Genomic DNA, 23702 nt, shown 5'->3' with positions numbered 1-23702 from the left:
TCTAACGGACCCAACAGAATAGGTGTTTTCCTTCACCTGAGGACGGAAACAGATCCAGTTTCCGAAACGTCGTGTTTTTATTAGTTTTCTTAAAAACCAGGACGATGGATGAAGTCCAAAAACCCAATATATCAGTGTAAGTATCCAATTTTGTTCATAGGTAATTGCTTCTGCATAATTTTATCCCCCTCCTAATGCCAACATGTTGACTGTCAAACAGTATTAGCTCCGCATAACAGAGGGTTGCAGAATTTCAGCAGTAATTTAATATTCAAACGAAATACTAGAAATGTTCTCCATTTTCTGGATAAATGCGGCAGGGTTCTTGATTACGCTATGAGAGGCACGCATATGAATATCATCGTTATGCCGCCAATGTCATTTTCAATATTCACTTTCAGTGTATGTGTTTTTTTCATACTTTTTCCTACATATATTTCTCAAACAAATACAAAGAATTTTGGTGGGTGTCAGATCTGTCGATGTGGGTGGCCACAATCCTTTCGAATTGATCCTTTCTCCGAGAAGTTTCTTCAGCGTAATCCGTTGATGTCCTGAGCTTATGCCAGACAGAGAAATCCCGCTGAACCCGATAAGTCCCTTTCGTGATGTTTTAGCAAGGAGCGGAACTGTACGCTATGGATTGATGTGCTTCAGCGACTATGCAGTGAGATACAAAATACGTTTTCTATTAGGGTGCACTTTTAAATGGATTACCTTTAATTTATTATCTTTAAAGAACTTAGAATATAGACCAGTAAAAACTGTGCACATGAATGTATCGAGCCGAATTCTATTACTATGTTAAAAGGTAAAGCTACCCCTGTAACAGGCCGTGAAGCCCATAGGGTTGTGAGAGGTTGAGGCTTCCACATATAGAGAGTCGGTTCACAGCTGGCGGTAAGTTTGTCAGCCTTCCGCGCCGGCCGCCCTCTACCCAGCATGAAGATTCCTGGTATTCATTTCTGTTATATGCTGAGTCGACCCCAGGGCCATAATGCAGCTGGAAGGATTAGGAAATTGAGAAAAAGTCCACCACGACATGGAATTGTTTTCACGTATTTTGCTTCACATTACAACTTATAAAATGTGGTAAAATTTCATCAGTTGTCATTGAACAGACGCAGTCAAACAAGGACATGAAGCGATACGTTTCCTTGTTCTTATCACTACGGAAATCTGTGATGCTCAGTTTTCTTGAGCAGAAGATAGTCACTCAGGTGGCAGAGAAATTATTGAAGTGTTCACGAGAACAGACCGCCTTCGTGGTCTAGTGGTGAGAGTTCCTGGTTACAGATCCAGAGGTCCGGTTTCGATTCCCGGCTCTAGCAGTTTTTCGGAGAAGTAGTGGGTATGGAACGGGGTCCACCTCGTGAGGATAATTGAGGAGCTATTCCAAGAAAATAGCGGCTCCGGTCTAGAAAACCGAGATTAAAGGGGATCCGTTGTGCTGACCACGCGACAACCTTTATCTGCTATAGTTGGCACTAACTTAGCCGACAAGCACCTAGCTCCTTGTTGTTTGCAAGTCTGATTTCGCTTGAATTGACTTCAATAACAACTGACAAAAATTACAAAAATGTAGCTGCTTATATATATATACAGTTTTTATCTATCCCTTCTTCCTCTTTCATGGATTTATTATACTTCCCAGAACATCGATACAGAAAGTTTCGTAATGAATTCTACTGCCAAACAATATAATTTTATGAAATACGTATAATGTGTGTTCAGGACCTACTCCCTGAAATATTTGTTTATTGTAAAGTTCACCATTTTATATAGCTCGTATCCCACTGCTCCTCTGAGTTTCATTCATTGAGTTTTGTGTTCACTCTGTGACAGTATTAGTACTATTCCAGAAAAGTGGAATTTAAACACCCCAATAGAGAAAATACGATTTCAATTACATAGAGCTTCAAAATCCTATGAGATTACCCCTTAAATACGTTGCGAAGGGGGTAGAACAAGAAATGTTCTGCTTTCTGTGTCCTAGCAATTCATTTATGGGTTACTAGAAATGAATAACTTTATTACCTTGTTTAGAACTGAATTTCAAAGTTCGTATGGTCCACTCTCCAACCTCGAGAACAAAATTCATCCTCGGCTTTGTTAAATAATTTAATCCGTATTGAACTGAAATAAAGTTCATTTAACCGAATAGCACTCAACTAGTAACAGGAGCCCAACACTTTTAACTTAATTTGTTATTGAAATTTCATTTATATCTTAAGTCATTAAGAACAAAAATATATTTCGATCAAAAATAAGTAATTCTTATAATGTATGACGTCTTTTTTCTGCGTATAAAGATCTTCATATTTACCTACCTATCTACCAACCACTCGGCGCTACAGCCTTGGGTGAGCCTTGGCCTCCTGTATAACCATTCTCCCTACAATAAATACTAACTCGTATATATCCGTGGCGGCCCGGGTTCGATCTCGGGTCTGGTCAGGTGGGTTTTGTGGCGGACAAAGTGGCCTGGGGCAGGTTTTCTCCGAGTGCTTCGGTTTCCCATGCCAATCTTCATTCCACCAATTACTCCATAATTACCCTCACCTATCATCTGGGGCTGGTACAATAGGCCAGAAGTGGCCACAGTACAAGGGACTTAGTCCCACACCACTAACAATAAAAAAATACTTGTATATGTAATCCTCTTTTTCAGACGCTAATAGTCTCACATCTGGTCAAGAAATTTTCCTCCAAATATTGACGCAGCGATTTCATTATCACGTTCACGAGAACTCATCATTGGACCAAAATCCTAAGCAGACAAATGTGTTCCGCAACCTCAATTCCAATTTTTTTAACATCCATTTTAATAGTATCCTCCATATTACGAAGTCGTGGTATATTGTATGACTCTGTACAGTGATAATTGCTGATACCAGTGCATTTATGTTTGGCGTGAATTAATATCAAGAACAACGGGAAGATATATAAGAAACGCGCTTCTGTAGGATTGTATTCTGCACTATGAAGGTAAAATAATTTGCATATAAGTTCGGCTGTCGGGGATGAATTATATACTGTGAGAGAGGAAATCATTTTCTATCAAACTAGAGAGATTTGAGCAGCTGTGCAGCTATAAAACTTAAACGACTATGGATATGATAAAAGCGAATATTGCTAAAATTTATAGCTTAGAACTGATAGCCATGCCGTTGCTTTTATGTTGATCCGAATGCTAGATGTTCATGGAGGGACACGCGAAAGAAATGATTTTAGAGGCATTTATAATTATAGATATGTGTAAAATAATAAAATTTACAACAGTGATGGATAACATATTTGGAAGGAATGCCCGGAAACCAAATTTGAAATATGAATTATCGATATAAGCAGAAGTATAGAATTTTAGTCTTTGTAATCGGATAGGCCAAGAGCTTAATTGGCGATGACAATTTTCGTGGTTGTTATTATACAATGCTTCATATTGGGAATAACTTATCAAATGTTGAGTTCAGTGTGATCAGTTAAAGTATTATTATTATTATTATTATTGGAGGGGGTGGGTTTCCCCATGAACCGCGACCAGTGGTCTATTGTACGTCCCCCTGTGATAGTCTACCAGTCTCTATACCCTACCGATACTGGTGCGTGCCATCAGTCCCGACTTAGCCAGCGAGTTCGGCCTCTACTGCTTCCCCCATCTACCAGAGGCGTTAGAGACTATTGTTGAGCGGGAAATGTCCTTTATAATTTGGCTCAGAGGTTTCCTTGAGGTATGAGGTTCTTTTACGTGCCGTAAAGCTACGACACGGGACCCACGGCTTAAAGTCCCTACCGGAGGACTTGTTCCTTGAATTTTTCCGCCCTTAAAAATTCCATGACCTCCGCCGGGTTTGACCCCGCGTACCTTGAGTCATGAGGTGGGAACGTTACCCCTAGACTACGGAGGCCGCTATCAGTTAAAGTAAGTATGTCTGCTTTACTTAGCTGACTTTGAAAAGATTCCCGTCCCACAAACACTGGTATATAATTCTCTTGATCAGAGACCTTCTGATCGGAAAATTTTGCACTGCTTTCTTTATATATTTCTTCATTTATTTGCGTGTTTTCACTTCATTTATTCTTCATTTTCAGTCACTTTTCCCTTTGGATATCTTTCGAAAGAGGAAGAACCGGCCCTAGAAGACAGTTATTATAACAAAAAGTAAACCGAAAGGGTATACAATTTTTCCAAAATTTTGTTTCATAATGTCGATTTCATTTATGTATTTTCCTCAGAGGTCAACTCCTTGAATTGAATCCCTTCCCCTTGATTTCTAAGTTTTCTAAATTTTGTGAACTGCAGCCCTTCCTTCGTGATTGATTATTGCGTTGCATGCTGGAGGGCGGTATCGATTTATCGCTGGAACGTGCGAGTGTGTAGCCGGAAGAAAGATCAACAAAGCGATGTGGATATCAGACGCAACTGGCAAACTGCCCGCGTCTTGATAGATTGAATGATTATTGTCGAAACGTTTCGAAGGCCGTGGCTTGAAATTTATAGTAGCGTGTAGTGCCTTCCTGAATTCTGCTGATAATATCACGATATCCTATACATAGCCAATCAAATAATTACTCAGGTTCGTTATAATTGAATATGAACTGTAGGAAGTGATCTTAAGGAATAAAGAAATGCGGTTATGGATTTCTTTCAAGCGACTGTACATGCGGTACAATGGCGGATTCACGTGAAAATGATGATTAAAATTCAGATTTATAAATGGAAAATAATTTCTTAACCGCTTTAGATACTGCCAGCTTCTTAATGAGGAAACAAAATCATTTTTGAGATTCTGCTGTGCTGAAATATAATGTAAAGGAGCAGAGTGTGTGATATGTAGTAATTTAAATGACTTGATATAGCGAGTTGTGGTAGCGTAGTCGGTATAGCGATTGGCTACGGGCTGAACGATTGTGGGATCATAGTTCGAGTCCCGGTAGGTTCAAGAATGTTCTCTTCTCCAAATTCTCCAGAAAAGTTCTGGTGTCCAACTAACCTCCTATCCAATAGATTCCTATAGTAAAGCGGCAGGAGCGTGAAGCTGACCACTCAAGCTTGTGCCAAGTTCAAGAAAATGTGGATCTATACATCCACTTCCTCATAAGCCTTCATGGTGTAGTGCTTAATTAGTTAAGCACAGGGACAATTTTACCTTAGCTTTCAGTGGCGATTCTTGTGAACAATATAACAGAGCAAAGCAATCCATAAATGGCATAATATTCTTGACCATCTGATGGAAATCACCTTCTGAAGAAATTGTTTGTTATTATCCTAATGACCCCAAGTCTGGTGTGACGGGCTCCCCTACTGTGTGTGCCGATGTCCATTTTAGACTCAAAATCCGTGCCGTCATTGTTTGTGACTTGCGGCAGTTCCTTGTATTAATTATTGGAATAAATCTACACATTTGTAGGAAAGTTGTTCACTGTTAGAGGCTGGATAAATTGCACCCATTATAGATAGAAAATTGCAGCTGCCACCAGCAAAGTGACACTGTGGAGCGCTGTGGAATGAAGCGGAAATGACGAAAGCGCTAAGAATTCATGACACAATTATCAGCAGAGGCGCCACGGTCGCCATATCAGGTCCCAGAACCTAAACACACTGAATCAGCTCTAACGCGCTTGACATGGAAAAGGCCGGATGGGGGTCTATGATCCAAACTTAGCTGAAGATTTCTCGGTTTCCTTACCTGTTCTGAGGATTTTCTGCAAAAGGTCTGATGCCGCATTTTCTTTAAATCAACATATAAACTAACCACACACGGAAAGAATGACTGAGGTTCATTTTGTGTAAAAGTGTCCGTCTGAGATTTCACTGTAGTTTCTAGGACGTATAAAATTCTTGTACGTCTGTTTTTATCAGCGGTCCTTAAGGCTCGTTGGTGTGATATCTTTGTTATAGATTGTTAGATGTATTACAGTATGAACAAATTTTTGTGTAGCCTTACCAAAGTGGACATAACGCGCATCAACATCCAAAATTAGTCTAAATTCTTTAATACTTGTATATGAGTTTATTTTACTAAATTAAATGTTCAGGGTTTATCATATTAAATTAAGATGTTCATGTTGGCTATTTATTTCACAAGTCCTGCTAAGGGGTGATCGAAAAATGAGGGAACTGAGGAAGGAATTTAATAAAGCATCTTGAAGCCAAGAAGTTTATGTGTTATCTTTCTGAGTCCTTATAAGCGTCCGCACAGAGCTAAGAAATTTCATGGATCAGAGTACATTTTAGAAACTGACAGTCTCTCACTTTGTCAGAATTTCCATTGCCTTTTATGGAACCCGAAAATATATTGCCATGTTCAGCAGCAGCCGTCACTTAACTTAAACCAAAGCCGGAGGAATTGAGTGAGCATTCCCACCTGCACAACTTCTTTGCAAAGAGCATCTTAAGTATATATTATAGTCCCATTCATGACTGTTTCCCAAGCGGTTTCGACTTTGCAAGTTTTCCGAATGAAATTCAGAGAGTTTTACGGAACCAGATATTTCAAGTTATCAACAATGAAGAAAAGTTATGGCTTAATATTGAAAATACAACAATCAGTATATAAAATGTTCTGCTTTTAAACTCCCAGACTTTCAGCGTGCTCTGCAGCCATTTCAAGCTATTGAAATTTCCCCAAAACTACAACAGATTCATCACCGTCTTGGAGTTTAAACGCTAATGTAATGTAACATTGAATACAAGATCAAATTTTCTTTGAACTGCTTTGTTACGAACTTAAATGTTTAAAACTAAACTTCTATCAACTTCAGAAACTAAATAATCAACTTAACCGTTTAGAAATAAATTAAGATATCTCAGTTATTTCCTTTGGCTATATATTCGGCGTCTCTATATTGAAGTCTAATTGTGCATTTTATTTTTGTTTATTAATTCAGTAGCTGCTTCATTTATACGCTCTGATAACTACTGCATTTGTCTAACCCTTTTGCAAAGTGATGAATAACTTTAACAATAAAATACAAAAATCACACTGAAAGTAAATGCGTTGCAGCAGCTCTAACACTAGCGCCTAACTCAATGTCGGAGATGAATTAAATTACTGTTACAAGACTGTTCTGCTAACGATTTCTAAGAAAGACTCCTTAAGCCTTGTCATTTAATGGTGGGACACCTGGATTATAGAAGCAATATATTTCCCTGTTATACGAAGGTTATGCAGGAGAAAGTCTTTCTACTGAAAGTGTTACCGATTCATTGATTAAAATCACATTTGTGTTAGATATAGCCAAGTTACATTTATTGCAGGCATTTAAAATAAAATTTGAATATGTTCCCATGGCAATGTCTTCATTGTATCAAAAATCCTTATAATGAACTTCTAACGCAGTATTCCTTTCATAACTGACCTTAATAACGGAAACGCCGAACTGTAATTAACACTTTTCAGGGGCTGCATAATCTCTCTTATCTTAAGTCATTACTAAAGAATCACTCTTTCATACGTGCGAAACCTTAAGTAATTATATGTAGAAGGTGCAGCTTCCAAGTACGTTTTGTGTATTGAAAGTATAATCTCAGAATTATCGGTTACATTTAATGTTATCATGTAGCACGTCAGGAGAGAAGAGAAATCCATACAGATTTTTTTATGTAGGAAAATCTGAAGGAAAGATATGCACTAGGTAAACCTAAATTTCGATGAGAGTATAGTATTGTCACGTGTCACAGTGACTAAAACGGGGGGTTTTATTTGTAATTGGATACTTACAAGTCGTAACTACAAATAACTGTAACACTATTGCTGATTTACACAATTTACAATCACTCCAACACTAATCTTCTCAGTGTATCTGCACTAATCCTCACGGATTTCTAACACAGGAACCATAAAAGTCTCACTAAATCACGCACTCCCAATATCACTGCACTATAGCACACACAAAGTCTTAAAATCACACGTTAAGTCTTCACAGGCTGACTTCTTGTACTCTTCTTCAGCTACGAACTTCACGTGGCTATCTCCTACCTAGAACTTATATGGCCGAGGAACGGACATGCATCACAGGAAACACATGTTATGTGACCGCCATCCACCGCTGCGTGACGTCGCTGCGGACAAGGAAAACATAGCTTCTATATTGTTGGGTTTTGGACCGTGTTTACAGAGCTGTTGCCTGACAACACGCTAATCAAATCCTTTACCATATTTTAGGTAGTGAGTATTATTAAAACGCGTAACATGTAGATAACTTGCACTGTCATAACTCAGGTAGATAAAATGGTGTTCATTATTTACTCTGAAGTGTCTTTCCCTGTAGACTGCTTTTATTGAAAATATTTTGTACATGGAAACAGAGACCACGCTCCGTAATGGCTTCCCATTGTCTCGTTAATGTTACCCTGTGTTATCTGTGTGTACTGTAGTGACATGGATTGAAGATGTACCCTCTTCAGGTGTCAGCCTAAACAAACAAAATCTCATGCAACATAATTTGGTGATATAAATCAGTGCGTAATAGAAAATAAAACGGAAGGGAACCCATATGAATCAGCTTAAGATTCTTGCTTTCTGGTACTATGAAGAATGCGGCCTTCTGGGATGTAGCACCGTGTATATATTGTGTAAATAGACGTTTCGGAGGAAGGTCTCGCCTCGATCTTCAGAGTATAAAAATCCGCGAGCGAGGAACCAGCGTGAACAGGTGGCTGCAGACTGAGTCTCCAGTCGAAAAATAGTACTATTTCGTAACTTATTGGAAAGGCTGAGGAATGCCACGAAGAAATGGAATGATATGTGCCAGATAAAAGTCAGGTTTAGTGAGCTACTTCGTTTGAAAGATGATCAAGTCCCTTATACTTTGGTTTAAACAGAAGAATATTTTTTTTTTTTCATTGGTCCATTTAGGTCTGTTATTCGTTTATTTAACTATGCTACATGGTAAATTATATTAATAGTTCTCGTTTTATTATTTACCGTGGAAGGAAAATTTTGAAACACTATCAGAGACCTCAAAGATAAAGAGGATATTGCTAGTTAATTCTATTCATACTTCTCTTGCAGCGTGTTGAAACTGGGCCCTCGTTTTTTGGCCTACTTTCCTTATTTTGGAAAAAAAAATAGAAAAACGCTTATGAGAGCATATTTCTGTCCGTCTATATAACTACCTAAATTCTGTTAAGACGCTACTGAGATTACTTAGCTTTCTGTGTGTGTGTATCCACCTATTTTGTTTCGTTCTCTATTGTGTTCCTTATCATATTAGAAAGAAATAGGCGATTATTTATTTTCAAAACTTCTTACACTTTTTTATTACATACTGCGTTTTATCTGGTTGCAGTCGGATATCAGTGCTTCATCGTATCCTGTAATTGTTCCTATTTTTTCTGTTAACATGTCCACCGATGACCATCCTTTTCATATTGCGTATTTTTTTTCTTATTCTGATTGGAATTAGAGTACGATTTGAGATTTTTCGACCCATTCAGTGTTACAAATAGCAGGGATCTGTGGACGAGGACTGAACCAGCATATCGTTACAGACCCGGACGTTACAACAAAAGATATCTGTGCCAAGAACGCTATTCGTCACGTCGTGTTTGAGAGACTTAAAGCAGTGAGCTCTTTACATCAACTTTATTAGGATTGATGCACGGAATACCCATTCATTTATGAAATTTCATAAGTTACTTAAACGGCCTTAAGAATGGTTAAAATTAGTGTCAATAGAATCGGCCGTGTCATCAGTTTTTGCCTTTGTGCTCTGAGATCGGCTGAACTTTCCCACAAGTCACCGATAGATGGGGTTGGCTTCCTTTCAACGAATCCTTTTATGAACGATGTTTTTTCGCTGTCCGGAACAACCGAAAAGCGTCACTTTGACTCTGCAGCTCGATCGCACGACTCTCGGCCACTCTCGCGTGAGAAGATAAACTGGACTGCGTTGGGCAGTGTCATAAATAGATTCTCACGCTCTGCTTACTTTATCGATTTCTAATTTGTCAGCTGTGAAAACTTCCGTGCATTTGTTTACCTCTGGCCTTTGTGATTTATATAGTTTAAAGCGTCATTTTTTGCTGTAATTGCGCTATTGTGTCGAGCACTATTAATTAATATGTTTTTATGTCTCTCCTCTCGCTCCCACTTTGGAGCACAGGGCTGATTTCTTAGTTTCATGATCATTTTTTACAGATGGTAGGATCCTTGGACGGGTGATTAGCTCGTCACAAGGCCTCTACCTGAACACAGGGTAACACAAACACAGAATAAACACATTCATACACCAAACAGCCATGCCTTGTGTGGGATTCGAACCCACGATCCGGGCTTCAGAGCGAGTGAAGACGGTTCATGCTTCGACCGCTCGGCTACAGTGACAGGCAATTAATATGCAACCTGTAAAAATTGAAGACTTTTCCTGTTACATATGTAAAGATTCTGGATGAAATTTCTTGTGTTTTGAAGTCCTCTGTTCCTCTCAAAGGGAATGTGTTGTTTTTATACTTCTGTAATTTAACATTCACTTAGATATCTCTACTCCACGTTGATGTTGGTGCAAGAGTGGCTTAAGCATATTTATACAAATATGTGTTATTTGTTGTGACTTATTTATGGAAAGAAACACAAGAAAGATGGTTATGAAATGTCACTAGCAGACACCAATTGGGAGACGTAAATAATACTAATTCCGAAACAGTGTCACTGACACTGTTTATAGCATTTCGTCACGAACCAAATAGAGAACACCTTTTCCATTGCTACTGTCTGACAATAGCTAGACCGCTGCATAGAAATGGGTGTCCGTTTATTTTCCTATTGAATAACAACTGCTGTTGTTTAGAGTCATCGCTTACCAACGGATCTCTACGCCACAGTATAATGAATACAAGGGTTGTATGCACCTGTGTGGCGCCATCAGTGACACTTACGGCGCTGCTTATGAAATATTGAAATAACTGATGTTCGATTTCAGCTTCGAGATTATTAGCATAGAATAACAACACTAGCTGTAGTGTTTGTGCTGACAGTTGTTTTGTGTACCAATAACATTGCCTTCAGTATTTGCTTAATATCAATAAATAATATCTAGTTCAAATTCGCTAATGTCTGGAAGCCTCTTTGCTTGGCGAGCATCGGCGATATGTGGCTCATTCAAAGGTTTACATGAAATATTTGCAATGATGAACGTAATCCAATATCGGAATACGATATGCAGCAAAGCTCTGATCACAGGTATGATGTGTTGGCAATACTCATAAATTCCGGACGCCCTCGCTTTTTAATTATTTTGGTTTTGATATCCTGATAAACCATAGCCGACAACAGGGTTAAACGCATTATCTGTGTATGCAACATAGAGAGAAGCAGGATGAATTGTTTTCCTGACTTTATCTAGAGCAGAGAAGTAACTAGTGTTGACGGACATGACGTTGGCGTTTGTCAATATATAGAAAGTGTTTTGTATGAATGCTTAAATTCCAAATCTTGCATCACGTCGTATGTAAAAGAGATTATTAATTATAGCTATGCTAAGGGAGTTCATTTTCTGGCAAGGGGCGGAATTGTTCTCTTATCTACCATATCAATTAGCGTAGTCGGAATAGCGACTGGGTACGGGCTGGACGACCGAGGGGTCGGAGTTCGAGTCTCGGTATGCCCAAGAACTTTCTATTCACCACGTCGTCCAGACCGGCTGGGGTTCACTCAACCTCCCATCCAATGAGTATCCGGGGATCTTTCCTAGGGCGTGAAGCGACCGAGGCATGAAGCTGACCACTCACCTTCAGCTAGTGTCGAGGTAAAAAAAAATTTGGATCTATATATTCACTCCCCTATACGCCTTCGTGGCGTAGTGCTTAATTAGTTAAGCACAGGGACAACTTTTTTTTTCCTTGGCACTACAGCCCCAGTGGGCCTAGGCATACTTCCATGAACTCCGTTCACTTCGGTTTTTCTAGATCTTACAAATTCGGTAGGACTTCTTGGGCGGGTGATCAGCTCGTCGCAAGGTCTCTACCTGTAGACAAACACAGAAAAACGCACACAAACATCCATGCCCAAGTGGGATTCGAACCCACGATCCCGGCTTCCGAGGAGCGAAGACAGTACATGCCTTAGACCAGTCGGCTACCGTGACCGGCCCAGGGACAACTTTACCTTACCACATCCAACCTGACTACGGCCCAGGAGTTCCCTGTAACTCTTTCCTTGGGGGTAGAGTCGCCAGGCTGCGAAGCGGACCAATCTCCTATTTACTCTCGAAGTTATTTTCACGCGTTTAGGCGTCTTCTTATGAGTATCACGGTGGTTAATTAGGCGCAGAGAAAATTTTATTTTATGATAGATCTGAGAGTCCAATGGCGGTACTGTGTCATGGTACGTGGAAAATATAGTTTCCTAGAAATTTACGGATGTTTCGGAGGCACATAGACCAATGCATGCTACTTGATATTTTCTATCGCAGCTTATTTTTTGACCCCTTTAAATGGAGGCACTACAATCTTCCGAAACGTCAATAAAATTCTGCTTGAAGAATAGACAACACATCTCAGAAGACAGCACTCTTCATAACACTACTTCATGTCTCTGGCAGACTTTGGTAAGAAACGTCCTTTTGATGTTAGGTCCTCACTAGGCGCCTGAAAATTCTTGGGATTTGCGCTGAAGGAATCTGTGTACCAACTCCGTACGTGTAAGTTCAATCCTTCACAACTGTCATGCCCACAAAGTGTCTGTGAAGCAACTCTTGAGCATAGAAGCAGCATATTAATTCTAGGTTTGGGCCGCGCCATAGCTGAAGTGGTTAGTCGCTGGCTTCCCACTGCGGCGGCCCGGGTTCCATCCAGGGGTCTGGTCAAGTGGGATTTGTGGTGGACAAAGTGGCTCTGGGGCAGGTTTTCTCCGAGTAATGCGGTTTCCCCTGCCAATCTTCATTCCACCAATTACCCCACAATCACCCTTACCTATCATCTGGGGCTGGTACAATAGGCCAGAAGTGGCAGCAGTACAAGGGACTTAGTCCCACCCTACTAGCAATAAAAAAACTCTACGTCATGGGTTTTGCTGTTAACATTCTTCATTACAAACGTCGGTGCATGAGAAATATATTTCAATCCTGATGAGCTCTCTGTTATCAGTACATTATATAGTCCGTTGGAATTCAACAGACATTTAGGAGAAACACGTGGCCTTCACCTTTAAATAAAGGTAAAAATATCTTTGTAACAAGCCATTGAGGCCCATAGGGTTTGAGAAGTCGAGGTTCCCACATTTTCTCTAGACAATCGGCTCAAAGATGGCTGTAAAGTTTTCAGCCTTACGCGCCTGCTGCCCTTTACCCCTCAGGAATATTCCTTGTATTCATTTCTGTTAGAGGCTGAGTCGACCCCAGGGCTATAATGCGGCTTGAAGGATTAGGTAAATTGAAAATATCCACCTCATAAGGATTTGAACCCGCGACCTTCCAGCTTGTAGCATAGTGCCTCAACCTACTACGCTATCTCGTCCCCTTCACTTTCAGGTTTGGAAAATAAGTCAAAGAAGAAACCAGCATAAAACAAGCTGCAAGGAAAGCAAGTGATTTTTCTGTTAAGTCGTATTAAATTGCTGTGAAGGTGTAATTTTTAAAACATAAAAGAGGGACTACTTAACACTTTACTTAATCTAAGTTTCCTCAAAATTATTAAATCTCATATAAAATATTATAATAAAATATTTCTCGACCATCACTCTTTCTGAGGTTTGTCTAAGATTGCTACGTCTACAGAGCAGACCATTATCTTACCATCAAAATAATCTATCTCATTGTAGGGATCTGTTACTATGTGGAAAATGATGAAACTTAATTTGAACTGTTGAAATCGCGCTCCATTAAGATTTATATATTTATGAAGCCCAGTTCTGTAAATATTTGAAATCAGAGAATAAGCTTAGCTTTGATCAATCCAGACAGCCCGTTGAAACTTAAGCGGGCATTCATCTAGTCTAACTTATGACAATAAATTTCACGAGTTAGTCGCGAGACATGGGGTTTGGATTGATAATTGGATTCATTGAAGGGTTACAACTCGTAACTACAGATAAGTATAAAGCTTTCACTTATCTACACATCCTACAATCACTATTGCAGGCACTAAATATTCTATTTTTTCACTAGTCGTTGCTTGGTAGCGGCGTCTAACAATGAAACTCCAGACCCTGGACTTTGACTTCCGACTTCGGTGCCTCAAATACATATCCGTCATAAAATATTCGAGAACAAGACATTTATTATTATTCAATTAATCTAAGATATCCACCAAATTTTGCATGTAAATCTCGTGTCTCATATTTGTGAAGGTACATTCTGACTCGTAATACAGCACTGTAGTACTAAATAGTGGGTAATTAATGCTAGTGGGGTGGGACTAAGTCCCTTGTACTGCGGCAACTTCTGGCCTATTGTACCAGCCCCAGATGTCAGGTGAGGGTGAGTGTGGAGCAATTGGTGGAATGAAGATTGGCAGGGGAAACCGAAGTACTCGGAGAAAACCTGCCCCAGCGCCACTTTGTCCACCACAAATCCCACTTGACCAGACACGGGATCGAATCCGGGCCGCCGCAGTGGGAAGTCAGCGACTAACTGTTTGACCTAAATAGCGGGTAACCCATATTTTATGGAGCACGGTTAGGCGAAATCCGTAGTTCGAATGTCGATGCATGTTATTCTGATGAATATTTTCTTTCTCTGTCAACACCTCAAAATTAATTAGCATGTCATATACCACTGCATCGGGATAATTAGATTTTAATTACATATCAACAGTTATAGTAGGTCATAAAAATTGTTGTGATTTCATGCACGTGTAGATGTATATCTACTAACGGCTCATGAGCCTGTAGTGATATTGATAACACATCATATTAGGCCGACTCATAGTTCTAAAACGTGCGGAATTTTGTTTCTTATCTCACTTTTCTTCTAAAAAAATTATGACGATGCTTTTAAGGTCACCTTGCTGTCTGCCCGTGAATCCGCCTGTCTCTGTATACGTCTGTGTATCCTTTTTCATGAAACTTATGAGATCATCTTGCACTCTATTTGTCGCTGCTAGGTAACGGTCTGTGTATCTTCAAGCCTAAGTGTCCCTCCTAATATTTTTCTATTAGTTCGTCTAAGAACTTCTTCTTCGATTGTCTGTTTGTTGCCGAATGAGATTTGAGTAAACTGATAATGATTAATATGCACTAAATAAGTTTAAGAATTAAGTTAAGATGAACTTACAACACGGATGGGAGTAATGAGAAATACAAAATTTGGTCTGGAACTCTGAAAGGAAGAGACCACTTCGGAGACATAAGCCTAGTTCTTTGGTTGACCTTAACTAGGAGTACAAGGGGTGTGTGGGTGTACACTAGACTAATCAATGCATTCTCTCGAATGCAGTGATGAGATTCTTGTGAACACGTTAACAAACAGATAATGTAAAAGGTCGATAATTTATTGACTAGCTGAGCAACTGCTAGATTCGAAAGAAGAACTTGGCTCCATATATGTAAATAATAAATTTAAGAACTGGAAGAGAATGGAGATATCAAGCACGTGTGGACTGCTTACGTATTAGTTTTTTTTAGACATTTGTTTAAACCCATCCTCACACAGAAAAGTCTGCATAATATAATATAATATAATATTCAGTTATAATATAATGCCGGTCACGGCAGCCGAGCAGTCTAAGGCATGTACTGTCTTCGCTCGCTTGGAAACCGGGATCGTGGGTTTGAATCCCACTCAAGGCATGGATGTTTAGTTTGTGTGTGTGGGATTTTCTGTGTTTGTGTACAGGTAGAGGCCTTGCGACGAGCTGATCACCCGCCCAAGGAGTCCTACCGAATCCGTAAGGTCTAGAAAAACCGAAGCGAACGGAGAAGTTCATGGAGGTAGGCTTAGGCCCACTGAGGCTGTAGTGCCAAGGAAAGAAATCTCTCTTCACACCCAGACTTTCAACTCTATTGAACTGCAAATCAATAATTCTGATGTCTCAGTTTCTCAGTTCAGCTCCTCCGCTCCCAAGCTCATATCCTGGCGGGCGGGCGTCTCGAAACTCAACTGAACTAAACTATCTTCTTTGTCCTTTATATAACCCCTCAGCACGGAACGCACAGGAAACACAGCTGGTCTATTGTTGCGTGAATTTGTCTCCGCGGAAGCGTACTTACCCTACCGCTCTATAGCAAAGGCTCTATGCGTCACATCTCTCAGAGTGACAATTCATATATTTTTGCGTGCGGACGTTACCTAGCAGCGGCTCTTTCTCTGTCTCCACAGTTCTTGCATTGTGCAAACATGCCATAATTTTTTTAAAGTTTATATGTTGATAATAATTAATCTGTGTTTATTAATTTTCCAGTTAATGAAATTATTTCTATCCATCGTGACCAATCCACAGCGGAATTTCGAATTGATTTTCTACCTATAGAGATACAAATTTTGAATTTATTTATGGGGATTTTAGTCATAAGTACAGCATAGCTAGGAAAGATAATAACATGCCGGTAGCTAACTACGGTCATGGATAAGAAAGAATATTTCTTGTGAAGCAAACACTCGATATCATTCTCAAGATATTCATCACAAACTTTGGAATCTGAAAGTTTAGGAGTCTTACCATAATAAGAAGATTGTGGTCCCAATCCTGAGCCAGATGAGTGCAGTCGATGCTGTCGCATCGTATATCATAAGCGTTCATTTTTGTATTATCCTCCTTTCTGTGTTGTCTCTTTCGTTTTGTTTTTCCGACAAAAATTTTGTATACATTTGTCATTACGTTCATGCATGCTACATTCTCTCAACAACCCATCTTCATATGATCAAAATAATATTTAGTGAAGGTACAACTTTCTCATTACGAAACTTTCAGCAACCTCCTGTTACTTCCTACATCTTACGTTTAAATATATAAAAGCCTCTCATATCATGCTCGTATCTTAAGTTTTACAGAAGAAAATCTGATTTCATGTTTTTCTTTTTTCAGTTTCGATGATTGCTTCATACTGAGCCGGGAGATTTACACAGAAGGGGATATAAATAATCTATCTTTCCCAATACTAATAATTTCTTGCGTATGAAATGGTAGACGGAGTATAATGGACTCTACTAGCTACAGGATGTGTACGTTCAGAAAAGTGTGACCACATCGTCTGGTGGAAGTGAGTGAAAGAACTTCGTGAATAATGTAAACCCGTGCCTGTTTTACAGATGAGACATGGAGAAGTCTCAAGAAGAAAGCAAGAACATAACTTATTGCATTTGGTATGGTGCTGGGTGGTGACTGATACTGCAGTGACATGCCAATGTCGTGTGGAGTGTTAAAACGTGAAACGCAAGATACAAAATATGACGCGCTTTGGCTAGCAGAGAAAAGAGAGTGAATTGTGGAAACCGTGAAGAAAATGCAGCGCCTTGTCCTCACCTTACTGGCGTCGACCTTTGTCACCGGCGCTGCGTGGGAGGCGCAAGGTAAGACAGTAGTTCACAATACTCGTAAACACTATCAGATATGATTTGAAGGAAAGAGGGGGCAGTGTATATGCTAAAAGCACATGAGAGCTGTTGTACCAGAACTAAGTTGCGGCAGAAGGAAGAATCTGTGTGAACTATTAAAGAGCTCAGGCGTGACTCTTCTTAGGTTCGTGAGACACCCATTAAATTCTATATAGCCGAATTTAACCTGATGTTTTTAAGACCCTGGGATGTCATATGGCATCATAATTTATATTGTTACCTGTCCTCTTTTAATTAGGTCATTGGAAGGCCTAAATTATAACATAAAAATTACATTAATTTTCTAAATTTGAATAAGATATATTCGAGTATATTTACGGTATATATGAGATGAAGACTCAGTAAATAGGTCACAAATGGATATAAAACTTTAAACATGTTAAACATGAACCTGGGGAAAACATTTATTTCTCGACATATCCTCCAGAACTTCTCTCATCATTTGACCAGTGCGTTGAAACCCGCAGTATAGAAGTGTTTTGACTATTGTCTCAGCCACTACCGCACCTCCGTTTCAACGTCCTCCTAATCAGAGAAACATTTGCAATCAAGGCGGTTTTTTAGCGGACCAAACAGAAGGAAGTCACTAGGGGAAAAGTCCGGGCTGTAAGGAGGATATTCAAGAAGTTCTCGCTGCAATTCTTGAATTCTATCCTGGGTTGCTCGTGCTGTGTGGGCTCTGGCGTTGCCATGATGAAGCAGTACCCCTTCTGCGAATTGCATACTGAAGCTTCAACAGACCTTCTCCGTACGATGCAGAATTGACATTTTCACCACAGTTCTGAATATAGTCTAAAAGCACTCCATGAAAATTCCAAAACGCTGAAGCATAACCTTCACAGATTATGTCGTAACCTTAAACTTTCGGTTGAAGATTAACATGCAAATCTCCATTTCATTGAAGCACGCTTAAATTCGGCTTTGTACTGGTGCAGCCATGGTTCGTCCGCAGTAACAATACTGTTAAGCATATCATCCCATTCATCTGCATATCGTAAGAGATGTTGCAAAGACAGATCATTGGGTTCATTTTTCTCGATCCTTCAGTTCTCTGGGCACTCATCATGCCCACACTTTCCGATAGTTCAAACGGTCATTCATTATGCTGTATGCTAAACCATGGGAACACTCTAGTGCAGTTGCTACGCTGTCTATCGTAACCTCCTGTCAGCTCAAATCAACCCTGCCACCCGCTGCACAGTTGCGTCTGTCGAAATCTGAGCAGGGCGACTTGATCGAGCATCATCTGCGGCTCTCGAATATCCCTGAGAGAATTTCAAGAGGCAGTTGTAACCCGCTTTACACGCCAAACACTTTCCACCGTATACAAGAAACATTTATTTACGAATATCCTTTGCATTGAGTCCTTTTGCCTATAGAAAACGCACAGCTACTCTTCGGTAGTACACTCCTAAAGTACGGTCACCGTTTTGACTGCTGAAACGAGCCTCTGAACATGAGCATGCGTATCTGCTACCTTGAGTGTCAGGAAGCTGGACTGTGCTGCTACCTAGCGAAATACACAGAAAACCTACTACGTCCATTACAGCTGTCTTACTTCAATTGTGACCTGTTTACAGACTTTCCCTCGTATATATAGGCTTACGTATATTAGCGAAAGTACTTTATGAAAATGAAAACGAATAACTTATATTTCAAAATGTATTAATTGCTTTTCTAAGACTTTCATGTCTTCAAGGACATGAAAGTGAGTTCTTTCGTTACCCTTCATGTACGTAACTACAGATATGTGTATCTTGTAAGAATCTAGAAGTCTTTGGCTCTTATCGTAAAAAGGACTTCGGAAAATAAATGGCTAATATTTTTAAGTTAACTTGGTATTACGCCCGTAGCTCAAGCCACTTCTTTTCCAAAGACCTAAATGTGGCCATCACACAGTATCATTTCATAAGTCGTCAACTATTTACTTGATTCGTGTAACTTTATATTTCCGCAGCGGAACTGCAAACTAACTGAAATGTATTAGGAATAATACAGTTCGACAAGTTTTACTTCACGCACATATATTTCCGGGTGATTCATATATATTTCTGCGCCGTTTACGGAAACGGAAACAGAAATTTTCTCTTTCCCACAGTTACTGAATAATAGACGAATTAAGATTATCTAGGATTTACTACGTAATAGGGAAACAGAGGAGACTGGCACTTGCTCTGCTTTANGTTAACCGACGTTTCGGAGGAACGTATCGCCCCCATCTTCAGGGTAGAAGAAAAAGTATAAGAAATCTGCAAGCGACAACACCGTGAGAAACGGTAAAGCAGACTGCTTGTCTACACCACATCTACACGGTGCTAAATCCCAGAAGACTGCTTTCTTCATAGTCACCGCCGTGAAAGCCTCAAATCTTACAAGATTATCTAGGATTTACTTCGTAATAGGGAAACAGAGGAGACTGGCACTTGCTCTGCTTTGTAACGTTACTCGCGTCACTGTTTGCATTCATTTTTGGGAAATATCCACGTTGTGAAAATTCTCACACAGCTAGCAAGTTAAATTTCATTTTTCAGTAGCTCATGCGCTAAAATTTATGACCAGATGACGGGCGCGATATGATTCGTTCGGGGTTTATCCATGTACACAAAGACAATTTTCAAAATAATAGCGCGAAATACGTCACAGCTACTTGATTCCACCTCCCTCCTAGATCACCGATATTCGATATTATATTCGTATTATACTCTGCCGTTAAAGAGCAAATTATATTTGTAGTTCAGGCATTGTACACAGGGATTCTAAATACATAAATGTCGTTGTAAATATGTATGTTTCGCAGGGAGGTTTACTTTTGCAGTAACTGAGAGATTACCACCAATCAGCATAACATAATATATTGGGCTCATCTTCATGTTTGTGTTTAATACTTAGTGACGTCATTAAACTTTGTTTAACCTGCAAACAATATCAGAATAATCTATGAAACAAATAAAAGGTACGAATTATAAAATTTGATGTTGGATTAATGTTACTTGTTTAGTAGAATAGATAACGGAGCGTTAATTTCTAGCGGCAACATTTGAGGTGTCAGTGACTAGCTTCCAGCGGTATGGCTACGCTAGACTTGTTGTTACCGTCTATAAGCCACTGCATTGCGTTACTTAAGGCGTATACTAGCTGTATTTCGGAAACGAGAGTGCTTTGTCAGTAGTTAGTGACGTAGGCCTTTGCGTCATCCATAGAAACCCAGAATCCATTTCGAACATGCTTCCGATGTTTGTACGCTGGTGGCAAATATAAACGCACTTTGTAAGGTTTGAGGTTTTCACGGCGGTGACTATGAAGAAAGCAGTCTTCTGGGATGCAGCACCGTGTAGTTGTGGTGTAGACAAGCAGTCTGCTTGTACCGGTTCTCACGATCTATTCACTTGCGGATTTTCTTATTTTTCCTTCTATCCTGAAGATGGAGGCGATACGTTCCTCCGAAACGTCGGCTAACACCGCATCTACACGGTGCCACATCATAGAAGACTGCTTTCTTCATAAACGCACTTACACACAACCTTCAGCAATATTGCTCACTCCGTGGCCTTTAGTCTGCAAGCGAACTATACCGACCAAGCGACCGCTCAAGTAGCGTCGAATGATCAGACGACAGTTAATGATGAATTCAAAAGGAACTGGAACGAAGAGATAATGGAACACTTTAAGGGCGTATCATGACGTTTGGATGGAGGGACTGAGGAAGACCACTGAAAACATCCCGATCGAGAATAGAGTCGAGTACCTTCTGGATATATCAAAAGCGTAACCGCTTGAGCCAACTTGCTCTGTAGCAAGAGCGGGTATTTTTTTATTGCTAGTGGGGTGGGACCAAGCCCCTTGTACTGCGGCCACTTCTGGCCTACTGTTCCAGCCCCAGATAATAGGTGAGAGTGATTGTGGAGCAATTGGTGGAATGAAGATTGGCAGGGGAAACCGAAGTACTCGGAGAAAACCTGCCCCAGAGCCTCTTTGACCACCATAAATCCCACTCGACCAGACCCGGGATCGAACCCGGGCTGCCGCGGTGGGAAGCCAGCGACTAACCGCTTGAGCTATGGCGCGACCCAGCAAGAGCGGGTAGAAGATAAATTCAAATAAAAATTGTATCCAGGAAAACCTGAACTGTGAGTTCATTTTGAAAATTAATCTTAGATGGGATAGAGTTTAACATTGAAATATATTTTAAATAAATACCGTGTGAGGGTGCTGATTGTATTCAAGTGGCTAAGGACAGGATTGTTTTGTGTCTCGAAATTTCTATTTTTTTTTCTGTAAAATTTTCCAGTACTATTTTGACTTTCGGATTTTATAGAACTCCCTTCTTTAACGCATTTACAAACGTTTATCCTGAATTGGAACAGCTCGTTGCTTGAGGCCATTGGATCGTGAAAATTACAGAAAATATTTTCTGCTCTTAGTTTATGGCAAGTGACTGGGTGAGCGAAATTTTGTCGTTAACGGCCATAGAGGCTTTGACTACGAAATTCAGACACAAGTGTACTTATTTGACAAATTGAAAGGAACAAGGGGGGGGGGAATTGTGAGTCCCTCTCAATCCGTTGTCCGTTCCTTCAGATCCTTAGCTGTGTGGTCAGGGAATAATTGGTTTTGGTCATTCCTGTTATTCCTGCAAGCTTCTAGGGCCACGCCTTTCCCACACCAGCTGGTCGCTGTGCACCCCTTTATCGCGAAGGGAATTGAACAGATAAAGCGTAAGTTGCTTGTGTCAGAAGGAACGAAATCGGACTGATGAACGAAATCATTTTATAAACATCAGTCTCTAGGTCGTTTGGACTGTAAATAGGACCACCATGAATTCATCTATAAATGACGCATTATTACCAATAAAATCAGTAAATCACATACGTGGGTAATGGGGCAATCAGATACAATTATTTACCTAATGCTTTGGAGTCAGATTTAGGCATGTATCATTATGAATATCAGGTAACCTCAGGGTGGCTATTTTATGGAACCAGAAGCTTCATTACCGTTTCACAACTTGACCATATTCTGAGCAGAATGAATCCAAAGGCTGTATACAATTACTTCGAAGTTTCTTTTTCAGTGGCTCTTCCAGCCCATTCAGGGCCCTTGACACTTATTCAGTTCCGTAATCATTTTTCGTAGACGGTGGGACTACTTGGACAGGTGATCAGCCCGTCGCAAGGCAGCTACCTAAACACAGGGGAACACAAACACAGAATAAACGCATACAATACACCAAATATCCATGCCTTGAGTGGGATTCGAACCCACGATCCCAGCGTTCGAGCCAGCGAAGACAGTTCACGCCTTAGACCGCGCGGCTATCGTGACTGGTACTTCAAAGATTTAAAAACCAAATACCACAAAATTATCACAAAAAGGCATAGCCTGTGTGTTGTCCAGTAAGGAAAGTATTTCAACTCATGACCTGTGACTTTCATGAATTAGTGGACGTCCCACAGCCGTCAATGAATCGCTGTTAGTGTCAGTTAATAAGATGTATGAGTTTCTCAGGCTATTTAAAACACTCGTAATATATGACCTCCTCTCTAAGCAGTAATTTTCCACAGCCTTCATACTGAGCAACATTCAAAGTTCAGCGTCTCTATATCTTATAAATTTCTTTACACAAGATAGTAAGATATACAATTCTATATGGATGCAGTTATGTGGACACAGTTCTATGTTTGTAATGAAACTCAGCTGAATAAACTAATTTAAACTAAACTAAGTCTAGATGACGCGTCCCTACGGCCTGTAAAATTACTTACTTTAACAATACAGGCCATATTTATATTCCTACCAATAATTTCATTCAGTTTACAGGATGGAAATTAATTAAATAATGTATAAGACCCTCCTTTCTCCTCCATTTGCTTGTTGTGACAATGGCGACGTGTTACTTTTTATAAGTTTTCAGCGGGAAAGAATTAATTTAGTAGAGCCTCCCTGCCGTGAATTTGTTTTTGCGTATACATTGTCCCATGGAAGATATTCCTGGGTCAGCTTAATGGAAATTTTTGATTATCAATAGGATACCTGTGGCCAATTTATGTACGTGCTCTGACAATAAAGTTCGCGAACTCATCGCAATGAAAGTGTTACATATCTCATCGCTGAATATGACTGTGGTACTCTTCAAAGTATCCCAAGGGGGAAGCTATGCACTGATACCAGCACCTAGGCCACCTTTCGAAACAATTTTGGAACTGGTT

The 23702-nt window shown here is 39.9% G+C and overlaps 1 protein-coding gene across 3 annotated transcripts in view; it reads left to right on the top strand.

Moving 5' to 3' along the window:
* The window catches only part of LOC111867379 (alkaline phosphatase), a 565319-nt gene that overhangs the window by 94398 nt on the left and 447219 nt on the right, over nucleotides 1–23702 (top strand). For all 3 annotated transcript variants that reach the window (XM_033752661.1, XM_023857175.2, XM_023857174.2), the window contains exon 2: nucleotides 16967–17451. In XM_033752661.1, coding sequence (XP_033608552.1) covers nucleotides 17385–17451 — 67 coding nt within the window. In that variant the 5' untranslated portion in view covers nucleotides 16967–17384. The remainder of the gene's footprint in view (nucleotides 1–16966; nucleotides 17452–23702) is intronic.

Source organism: Cryptotermes secundus, unplaced genomic scaffold (assembly GCF_002891405.2).
Source record: "Cryptotermes secundus unplaced genomic scaffold, Csec_1.0 scaffold292, whole genome shotgun sequence".
NCBI lineage: Eukaryota > Metazoa > Arthropoda > Insecta > Blattodea > Kalotermitidae > Cryptotermes > Cryptotermes secundus.
The sequence above is the reverse complement of the archived record's forward strand: the minus strand, read 5'-3'. Positions and strand labels throughout refer to the sequence as shown.